Source organism: Carlito syrichta, unplaced genomic scaffold (assembly GCF_000164805.1).
Source record: "Carlito syrichta isolate Samal-C Ts95f unplaced genomic scaffold, Tarsius_syrichta-2.0.1 Scaffold316489, whole genome shotgun sequence".
In the NCBI taxonomy this organism is placed as follows: domain Eukaryota; kingdom Metazoa; phylum Chordata; class Mammalia; order Primates; family Tarsiidae; genus Carlito; species Carlito syrichta.
The window spans coordinates 65,540-76,868 of NW_007260585.1; the positions used below are offsets into that span (position 1 = coordinate 65,540).

The 11,329-nt window shown below is 47.9% G+C and overlaps 1 protein-coding gene across 1 annotated transcript in view; it reads right to left on the reverse strand.

Annotated features, from left to right (window-relative positions):
• Positions 1-11,329, reverse strand: part of LOC103277142 (myoferlin-like) — a gene marked incomplete at its 3' end in the record, with an annotated part of 99,453 nt that overhangs the window by 64,769 nt on the left and 23,355 nt on the right. The window contains exons 4-5 of the mRNA XM_021707298.1: positions 4,806-4,914; positions 2,916-3,003 (exon numbers count right to left, since the gene is read on the reverse strand). Of these exons, the coding sequence (XP_021562973.1) occupies positions 2,916-3,003; positions 4,806-4,914 (197 nt within the window). The remainder of the gene's footprint in view (positions 1-2,915; positions 3,004-4,805; positions 4,915-11,329) is intronic.

Consider the following 11,329-nt stretch of genomic DNA (forward strand, 5'->3'; position numbering starts at 1 on the left):
AAAAAAAAAAAAAATATATATATATATATATATACACACACATATATACATACACATACACATACATATCTACAGCTAGGTGCAGTGGCTCATGCTTGTAATCCCAGCACTTTGGGAGGAAGAGGTGAGAGGATTGCAGGAGCCCAGGGGTTCGAGACCAGCCTGGGCAACTTGGCGAGACCTTGTCTTGATAATAAATCGAAAAATTAGCCAGGCATGGTAGTGTGCGCCTGTAGCTCCAGTTACTTGGAAGGCTGAGGCGGAAGGTTCTCGCCGGAGCCCAGTAGGTCAAGACTGCAGTGGCTGTGAGTGTGCCACGGCACTCCAGCCTGGGTGACAAAGTAAGACTCCATCTCAAAAAAACAAAATAAAACAAAACAAAAAAACTAACAAACGGTGTGGTGCTCACCTCTGTGAGTTTACTGTTTTTACTTAAATAAACCACAGTGTTATTATTTTTTTCCTAAAGGCCTGGCTAAAAGGGTAACACAAAGGGACCCATTTACCATTTTGACTGTTGGAATAGAATAAACATAATGGATCTGCCTTTTAAAAATTTTAGAGACAAGGTCTCACCCTGTTATCCAGGCCAGAGGGCAGTGGGGCTATCATAGCTTTCTGCAGCCTCAAACTCCTGGGTTCAAGCGATCTTCCCACCTCAGCCTCCTGAGTAGTTGAGACTATAGGCACGTGCCACCACATCTGATTTTTTGTTTGTTTGTTTGTTTGTTTACTTTTCTGTAGACATGGGATCTCCATATGTTACCCAGGCTGGTCTCAAATTCCTGGGCTCAAGTGATTCTCCCACCCCGAAGAATTGCAATTACGGCTGTGAGCTGCTGTACCCGGCCTGAAATGGTCTTTTATCTGCCATTGTGCTGGGTTGAATACCATCCCCCCAAAAGTCGTGTCTCCCAGAACCTCAGAGTGTGATCTTATTTGGAAATAAGATTTTCGCAGATGCAATCAAGTTAAGATGAATTCATACTGGACTACAGTGGGCCTTGATTTAATGATTTCAGTGATTGGTGTGTCCTTACAAGAAATGAGAAACTTGGATGCAGACACACAGGAGAACGCCATGCAACAACAGAAACCCTGTCTCGGAATCTATATCCTAGGGAGAAAAAAACAAAGCCATCCAGGGAGAATGCCACGTGACAACAGAGACAGAGATTGGAGTGATGTGTCTATGAGCCAAAAAATGCCAAGGAATGCCGAAAACCCACAGAAGCAAGGACAAAATCCGGGCAGGTTCTCCCTCAGAGGACCCCGCCGACTGACACCTCAATTCCAGACTGCTAGCCTCCAGAGCTGCGAGAGGACACATTTCTATTGTTTAAGTCACCCAGCATGCGGTCTTTAATCACAGCAGCTTCTGAAACTAACAAACAGGGTCTGACTTGGGAAAAAATGTCAGTGTGAAGAAAGATGCTCTGATCTCCCAATTCAAAGACTACATCCCAGTCGGGCTCGGTGGCTCAGCCTGTAATCCTGCGCTTTGGGAGGCTGAGGTGAGTGGATTGCCAAAACAAAACAAAACAAAAAACACCAAAAAACAACAACAAAGACTACATCCCACGAGTTAGGACTGCCTTCTGCAGGCCAGAAAATTCCTAGTGTCCTTCCCAGGCAGATACAAACGCCAGTGACAACAGTCATTGGCAGAGGAGACAGGAAGGAAAGGGTGAGACCATACAGCTCCGCCCCTAATGGCGTGCTGTTGAGTGCGGACAGTTTCCTCTGTGTTTTGTCATCACTGCTATGGGGACAAAAGGAGCCAGGCATGGTGGCTCAAGACTATAATCCCAGCACTTTGGAGGCCGAGGCGAGAGGATTGCCTGAGCCCAGGGGTTCGAGACCAGTCTGGGCAACTCGGCGAGACTTCAACTCCATAATAAATCAAAAAAATTGGCCAGGCGTGGTGGCACATGCCTGGAGTCACAGCTACGTGGAAGGATTAGGTGGAAGAATCGCCGGAGCCCAGCAGGTCGAGGCTGTGGTGGCCGTGAGCGGGCCACTGCACTCCAGCCTGGGTGATGGGGTGAGACTCAGACTCATAAAAAAAAAAAGAGTGGCGTCTGATAGCCCAGAATGACTGGCAGTCCTTGTTTGAGACTGAGGAGAAGAGGGAGTAGATTATGCTGAAAGGAAGCACTCGGGACTGAGGGGGTTTAGGGGTGGGAGGGGGTCAGGGTCAAAGGCAAGAGAGAACACTGACCACAAAACTGATGCTCAGACCCCAGCCCAGTGGCTACACCTTTGGGAGGTAAGAAGACCTGTGAACAGCCGGGCTCGGTGGCTCAGCCTGTAATCCCACACCTCGGGAGGCTGAGGTGAATGGACTGCCTGAGCCCGCGGGTTCGAGACCCGCCTGGGCAACTTGGTGAGACCTCATCTCTACAATAAATCAAAAAAATCAGCCGGGCGTGGTAGTGCGTGCCTGTAGTTCCAGCTACTCGAAAGGCTGAGGCGGAAGGATCGCCGGAGCCTAGCAGGTCGAGGTTGGTGGCCAGGAGCGGCCACTGCACTCCAGTCTGGGCGACAGAGTGAGACCCCAACCCCCAAAAGAAGACCTGTGGAGAAAGGCAAAGGGACCACTTCTTGAGCCAAACAGTCTAGGGACCCAGGAGGGGGCGAAGGCTGCAAGCCTGAAGCAAAGCCATGCCTGGAACATTCTTCCAGAGCTATGAGTGTTGTTGTTGTTTTTTTTTCTGTGCTGTTCAGTAAAGGTTTGTCTCCCCTTCCCCTCTGCCTGGAAGGCATTTCACAAACAATTGCAACATCCTAATTCATCTCCACCTGCCTCCTGGGGCCCCTGTCTGGCCCTCGTGACCACCCAGGGGCAGGCACTCTCCTGCGTGTCTTCCGCAGATTCCGCTGGGGTGGCAGGGCCTTCAGAAGTGTCGACTTACCTCCTGTGCCTGGCACGCTGGGTGCACCAGGGTCATTTGGATGCGGCGCCGAAGGTGGGTCATAGCCGATCACCAAATCAATGGTGGCCTGGGCAGAGAGAATTCACAACAGAAAGAATCAGTCCAGGCCGGGCTCAGTGGCTCAGTCTGTAATCCCAGCACTTTGGGAGGCTGAGGTGAGTGGATTGCCTGTGCCTGCAGGTTCGAGACCCGCCCGGGCAACTTGGTGAGACCTCATCTCTACAATAAATAAAAAAATTAGCCGGGCATGGTAGCGTGCGCCTTTAGCTCCAGCTACTTAGAAGGCTGAGGCGGAAGGATCGCCAGAGCCCAGCAGGTCGAGGCTGTGGCGGCCGGGAGCAGCCACTGCACTCCAGTCTGGGTGACAGAGTGACTCCAACTCAAAAAAAAAAGAATCAGTCCAGGGCATCAGCATCTTATGGGCTTGATATGGGCCGATTCAGTAGGAGCCAAAGTCCTGGAAAGACTGGGCGCAGTGCTCATGCTTGTAATCCCAGCACTTTGGCAGGCCAAGGAGGGAGGACTGCTTGAGCCCAGGGGTTCAAAACCAGCCTGGGCAACCTAGTGTGACGTCATCTCTACAAAAAAAGTAAAAAAATTAGCTGGGTAGAGTGGCCTGCTCGTGTAGTTCCGGCTACTAGGGAGGCTGAGGCGAAAGGATCGCCGGAGCCCAGGAGGTCAAAGCTGTGAGTCATGATCGTGTCACTGCTCTCCAGCCTGGGCGACAGAGTGAGACTCTTGACTCAATAAAAGAAAAGCTTTGAAAGGGATGAACCAGGGACTAGGAAGCAAGGTTAGAGGGGGGAGGGGTGGCACGTGCTTGACTCTTCCTGTCCTCCTACATTGTGCCAAGGGCGGGTCTGTACCAGGCACAGGCTGCCAAGGGTGTGATTGCCAAGGGGCCACCTCACAAAATGGTGTAAAGTTGGGCCAAGCAACTGTGAGCTTGTAGTGAGCTTCCAACCCAGGCTGGAGGCAGCCTTTGATCACGGAATTACAACCACAGAGGCGCATTTTAAATGATTCATTTTTTGCTCACGGACTTATTTGATTAATTACTGAGGTTTATTTTCACACCCCTCTGTAAAAAATAATTTTTGGCCAAGTGCAGTGGCTCACGCTTGTAATCCCAGCACTTTGGGAGGTTGAGGCAGGAAGATTGCTTGCATCCAGGAGTTCGAGACCAACCTGGACAACATAGCGAGACCTCATCTCTACAAAACAAATCAAAAAATTAGCTGGGTGTAATGGCATGCACCTGCAGTCCCAGCTGAGGCAGAAGGGTTGCCTGAGCCCAGAAGTCAAGAGCTGGCCTGTAAGCTAGGATCACACCACTGTACTTCAGCCCTGGCAAGAGAACCCAACTCAAAAAGAAAGAATTCTGCCATAGAAAATCAAATCAATCTGGCCGGGTGCAGTGGCTCACACCTATAATCCCAGCATTTTGGGAAGCCCAGGCGAATGGATTGCTTGAACCCGTGGGTCTGAGACCAGCCCGGGCACCTTGGCAAGACCTCGTCTCTACAATAAATCAAAAAAATTAGCCGGGCATGGCAGCGTGGGTCTGTAGTTTCTGCTACTTGGAGGACTAAGGCGGAAGGATCGCCAGAGCCCAGCAGGTCAACACTGCACTCCAGCCTGGGCAATGGAGTGAGACTCCAACTCAAAAGAAAAAAAAAGAAAATCTATCTAATTTGCTAGTCTGTGATTGAAAGTATAAAACAAGGCTCTTATCATACACAGATGGAACCGTTTATCTCAAAGCTAGATTTCTGCTTGTCGTGTAATAATCAATTTATGTTTTTTCCTCCATGAACCTTCACTTAGTCATCTCACGGCAGCGCCATCGAGCAAAGGGAAGACCCTCACCCCAGTGTCTTGCCCCCTCTCGTTCAGCAGGGAGATAAGTTTGTAGGGCAGCGATCTGCTCTGGTCGCCGATCAGGTCCTTGAGGGCCACAGTCGCCGTGCCAATTAACCTGCGGGGGAACAAGAAAGAAGCCTAAGCAGGCGGCGTACACCCACAGGCTCAGGACTCCCCAGTTCCCTGCTCACGCATCTGTTATCATCAAAGGCATCCACTGTCCCATCATAAAGTCACTCCAGTATTATAGACTCTAGTTCCATCCAGGTTGCTGTGAAATTCATGATTTTGTTCTTTTTTATGGCTGTGTAGTATTCCATCGTGTATATGTACCACATTTTTTTAATCCAGTCCTCTTTTGATGGGCAGCATGGTTGCTTCCAGGTTCTTGCTGTTGTGAACAACGCTGCGATAAACATACGTGTGCAGGGATCTTTTTTACAGAGTGATTTGAGGTCTTCAGGGTATATTCCCAGTCGGGGGATTGCGGGGTCATATGGAAGGTCGATTTTTAGAGCCTTTAGGAATCACCACACTGCTTTCCACAGAGGTTGCACTAGTTTACACTCCCACCAACAGTGTAGAAGGGTTCCCTTTTCGCCACACCCTCTCCAGCAGCTGTTATTTTTTGAGTTGTTGATCATTGCCATTCTGACTGGGGTTAGGTGGTATTTCAGTGTGGTTTTGATTTAGTGACCTCTCACAGAAACAAAGATCCGAGTATCACATGTTCTCACTCATATAATGGACCTTGAACATGCAATGTAATCCTATAAGAAAATGACTGACGGTACTGGGAAACTATGGGCAGGGGAGGGAGATGGGATTAACAGGAGCAAATATCTGTCTGGGGACGGGGAAACACCTCTTATCAACAGGGCGCCTGAATGAAACGTAATTGTATACCTAACCCTAACTGTACCCCACAACATCATAATAAAAAATATTGATAAAAAAAAAATAAAGTCACTCCATCATGAGATCATCACGAGGGCTGTTCTCTTCTCAACCCCGCAGGATATCTTGGCCGTAAACACGTCCACAGTAAACGTCTCTACCATCACTTCTCCATAACAAGTATTCATTGCATAGTCTTAACTGCAGCGTCTGTGAAATTTCAACATGGATAAGACAGAGTAGGGAAGAGTCAAAACTGTATACAGTCCCCCAAGGACCCAGGAAGAGAGAAAATTCAGACAAAATTCAGTAAGAGAGGACGCGATTTCTCTGTAATAGAAATACAAAAGAATCTACAAATCTTTGCTCACTGTAAAAACATTCCCCCAAAGTAGACCTTCTAGGGGTATAGTGGCTCACGCCTGCAATCCCAGCACTTTGGGACGTCGAGGTGGGAGGATCGCTTGAGCCCAGGAGGTGGAGATCAGCCTAGGCAGCAGAGCAAGGCCTTGTCTTTACAAAAGAAAAAAGAAAAAATTAGCTGGGTGTGGTGGCATGTGCCTGGTGTCCCAGCTACTTGGGAGGTTGAGGCTGAGGGATCGCCTGAGCCCAGGAGGTTGAGGATGCAATGGGCTAACTGTACCACCGCACTCCAGCCTGAGCGACAGAGTGAGAAACCAAGAATTTTTTTTGAGTCAGTCTCACTCTGTCGCCCAGGCTGGAGTGCAGTGGCACGCTCACGGCCACCACGGCCTCGACCTGCTGGGCTCCGGCGATCCTTCCGCCTCAGCCTTCCAAGTAGCTGGAACTACAGGCGCGCGCTACCACGCCTGACTTATTTTTTGATTTATTGTAGACACGAGGTCTCGCCAAGTTGCCCAGACTAGTCTTGAACCCCTGAGCTTAGACAATCCTCTCACCTCAGCCTCCCAAAGTGCTGGGATTACAGGCTTGAGCCAACGTGCTTGGCCGAGAAAAAGAATTTTTAATGTTACTTATAACCTGTCTGCATTTGTAGCAACTTATACTAATCCTAGCTGATATGAGAGCACAGAAAGTCATTAGCGCAAAAATAGAAAGTTAAGCACTGAGTTCTTAAAGTGACAGAAGAGATTTCCTACATGAAAAAATCCAGGATGAGGAAACTATAGTTGAATGTCTTTATGTAATTCTGGGCTTTGGAGTAAAGATAACAAGAAAATTCACCTTGTGGGGAAATAATTTATTTCATTTAAAAATACAATACATGCCAGGCTCAGTGGCTCAGCCTGTAATCCCAGCACTGGGAGGTCGAGGTGAGTGGCTTGCCTGAGCCCGCAGGTTCGAGACCCACCCGGGCAACTTGGCAAGACCTTGTCTCTACAATAAATCAAAAACTAGCCAGGTGTGGTAGCACACACCTGTAATTCGGCTACTCAGAAGGCTGAGGCGGAAGGATCGCCGGAGCCCAGCAGGTCGAGCCTGCGGTGGCCGGGAGCGGCCACTGCACTCCAGTCTGGGCGACAGAGTGAGACTCCGACTCAAAAAAAAAAAAAAAAAAAAAGGAAAAGAAAAATATAATGCAGTTCATCTAAAAATCAGGATGTGAAAGTGACTTCACAGAGGTGATTCAGGAACCCTATGTGGCAATTTGGGCACTTTTTTTTTTTTTGAGTCAGAGTCTCACTCTGTTGCCCAGGCAGAAGTACAGTGACAAGATCATGGCTCATTGTAACCTCAAGCTCCTGGGCTCAAATGATCCTCTCGCCTCAGCCTCCCAAGTTGCTAGGAATATAGGCACACACCACCATGCCTGCTATTTTTTTCCCCCCTTAATTCTCTGCAGAGATGGGGTCTCGCTATGTTGCCCAGGCTGGTCTCAAACTCCCTGTCTCAGGCGATCCTTCAACCTCAGCCTCCCAAAGTGCTGGGATTACAGGCGTGAGCCTCTGCATCCAGCCAGGCACACCATTTTTGAAGTGACAGACATACAGTATCTGGATTCTCTTCCTTCCACTCAGTCCTCAGAAATAAGACTAGTTTGTAGAGACTGGTCTGTAGCCCAGCTACCCACATCCACATCCAGTGACCCGGCAGTGTTAATAAGTGATTTCACTTTCTGTGAATGTATATATCATATTGCACAAGACCAGGAAACTGCCACAGCACCGTGTTTCACCAGTTCACCCCGTGATGTGAACCCTGTGTCCGTGATTTCTTGGAAGAGTGTACTTTCTTGTACAGAACACCACACAAGACACTCAAGAACTGGAATGAGTTCTCACCCCTGCTAATATCACAAGCAGAGTCCATACTTGGCAACGGAAAAAAAAATTTTTTTTGCCTCCATAGGGGTAAGAGGGAAATTTTCATCTCTTTTAGGTCAATACAGACATTTAGTTTTCCAATCAACATTGAGAATTGGTGGGAATTTTCTCCTGGGGTTTTTTTTTTTTCTGTTATTGTCATACAGTTAACTTCTACGTGTTAGTAAATCCACAAAGCATTGTTTTATATTTTTTCTTTAAGCAATGTATTATCTTTTGAGGAAATCAAACACTAAAAATATTTTTTATTTGGGAGGCAGAGACGAGAGGATTGCCTGAGCCCAGGGGTTTGAGACCCGTCTGGGCAATTTGGTGAGCCCTCGTCTCTACAATAAAAAAAGAAAATAGTTGAGTATGGTGGCGTGTGCCTGTGGTTCCAGTTATTTGGAAAACTGAGGAGAAAGGAGCACCTGAGTCCAGCTAGTCAAGGCTGCGGTGGCCATGAGCGTGCCACTGCACTCCAGCCCGGCTGATAGAGTGAGATTCCAATTCCAATTTTTTAAAAAAGGTATGCATAGTGGCACATGCCCGTAGTCCTAGCTACTCGGGAGGCTGAGGTGGGAGGATCGCTTGAACCCAGGATTTGGAGGCTGCAGTGAGCCATGATTGTGCCACTGCCCTCCAGCCTGGGCACCAGACTGAGACCTTGACTCAAAAAAAAAAAGTCATCCAGATAGTCTTAAATGTCTAGATGAGACGCTGGCCTTGAACGACGTGGAAACAAACTGGATTTCATTCCTCACAGGCCCATGATTCATAGCCTGACTCTGAGATTAAGATAAAATAATAACATCGCGCACTTGAACATGTACTGAGCTGCTTTTGCTAAAGTCGAAGTGACCTGACTCTGCATCACCAATCAATCTGAGAACAAACAGCGCAGCATGCTGGAACAATGCTGAAGAGGAACGCGGACGGCCTGGGCTTGACCAGCATTCCCCAACCCTACAACTATGGACATTTTGAACCCATTAATTTTTTTGCTGTGGGGGGCTGCGGACAGCATCCCTGGCCTCTGCCCACTAGATGCCAGTAACAATCCCCAGGGGCAATTAAAAAAAAAAATCTCTGCATCGCCCCTGGTTGAGAATAACTCCTATTCTGTCTGTAACTCTGGGTCCCAACTTCCATTTTTTTTTTTTGAGTTGGGGTCTCACTTTGACGCCCAGGCTAGAGGGCAGTGGCATGCTCACGGCCACCACAGCTTCGACCTGGTAGGCTCAGGCAATCCTTCCACCTCAACCTCCCGGGTAGCTGGGACTATAGGTGTGCACCACCATGCCTGAATAATTTTTTTATTTTTTTTGTAGAGACAGGGTCTCGCTATGTTGCCCAGGCTGGTCTCAAACTCGCAGGCACAAGCCATCCTCTTACCTCAGCCTCCCAAAGCACTGGGATTACAGACTTGTGCCACGCCCCCTCTGCCCACCTGTGATGTGTCCCAACTTTCTTTGAGAAACTGCTAATCATTTAACTCCTCATTATTTGCAAACAAATGGCTTGAGGAAAAAATTTCTCAAACTTTCAACTCCTAAAGTTGACTACCAAGCTTGTATATGCTTTTTCTTTTTCTTTTTTTTTTGGTCTCACTCTGTCGTCCAAGCTGGAGTACAATGGCACGTTTCATGGCTACTGCAGCCTCCACCTGCTGGGCTCAGGCAATCCTTCCACCTCAGCCTTCCAAGTAGCTGGAACTACAGGCACGCATCACCACACCTGGCTAATTTTTTAATTTATTGTCGAGACGAGGTCTCGCCAAGTTGCCCAGGCTGGTCTTGAACCCCTGGGTTCAGGCAATCCTCTGGCCTCAGCCAGAGGATTATAAACGTGAGCCACCGTGCTTGGCCTGATGTTTTCTATATATGTCTACTTAGGAGACTTTCCTGTGTTCAATATTCTTTTCCACTCTCTTAAAGTCCTTGCTCTCTAATTTAGGAACATATCCATGTTAGACAATCCAGAATGCTAGGTAGGGTTTCTGTCTTCAAGGGCATTGACCTATAATGTCATGTATCAAACTTAAATTCACAGAGTATCAAGGAGAAAGGTTAGACCAATAACAGAAATGTGAAATGCAATGAGTGATATGTGACACAATAGGGAAGAGTGAGGCTTGTGGCTAACTGGAGGAACAGTCTTGCCTAAAACACAAAGCCTGTCCGCTGATCTTCCACAGCCTTGAATGGCTTCACCACCTCCATTCCGACCCAACCAATATGTGCTAGTTTCCCTTCCCCACAAAAGGGTGGTAAAGGATCACTGACCAGGCATGGAGTAAAACAAAAGAAATCAACTATAAAGTCTCACCTCAATTCCTTCTTTTAGGAGCCTTTAGTCTCCTTTTCTAAGATTTGCTTTCTCATAAAATTCAGACGCTTTTGTAAGGGAGACAGAGGAAAGAAAGCTCGAATGCTTTGTTTTTCCTGAAGTAAAGACAGTGTGTTTAGACGACAGCCTGCAAAGACTTTAATCCCAAAGATATTTTTACAATAGGCTGAGCTGAGGAAAAACGCAGTTACAACTTCTAGGAGTTTCCACTGTGAGTCGCAGACAACGTGCCCTGTGGGTAGATCTGGGTTTGCTAGTGACTCCCAGGACACGCCTGGTCTGGCCTGGCCTGTTTTCTGTGACGTTGCCTGGATACAGAACGCCGCTGTGACACACTGCGAATGACTTGGCCTCTAGGCTGGGGCGAAGAACAGTTGGGTCTGAGCAGAGGCCAATTTCCTTTAAAGGAGGAGACCAAAAACCCTTTTTCTTTCATATTACTAAGGCTATAAATATGCTGAAACATTGCAGGGTGACCACGATGGGGAACTTGGCTCTGCATGTGGAAAAATAAGAGTCTCACCAGAAGTCCTCCTGCTGCTGAAGCAGACAGAGCAGGGTCTCAAAAGGAAGTTTATAGTGAAAGGAACTCAAGGTTCTCGAACTTTCCAGCTTTACTTGTGGGATTAATAAACTGCAGATGTCCTCCGAGCGGGGGAAAAAAAAGCCAGTCATGCTTCTTGGTCTTTCAGGCCATGAATGTCACATACAGGAGGTGCCAAAAAAAAATGTATGCACATTTTGAGTATGATGTTCGCTCAAAAGACGGCTGGCGTTCATCGGATGAATACGAGCGTCACTGTGAGACAGGCAAGACAGTCAGAGAAAATGGAAGCATGGCTGAGCTAAAGTCACACTCCACATGGCTACCGCAATTTAATTCAACTTCTAAAAGCGAGACACAGGTAACACCTCTTAAAATGTGTGTACATTGGCTGGGTTCGGTGGCTCAGCCTGTAATCCCAGCACTTTGGGAGGCCGAGGTGAGTGGATTGCCTG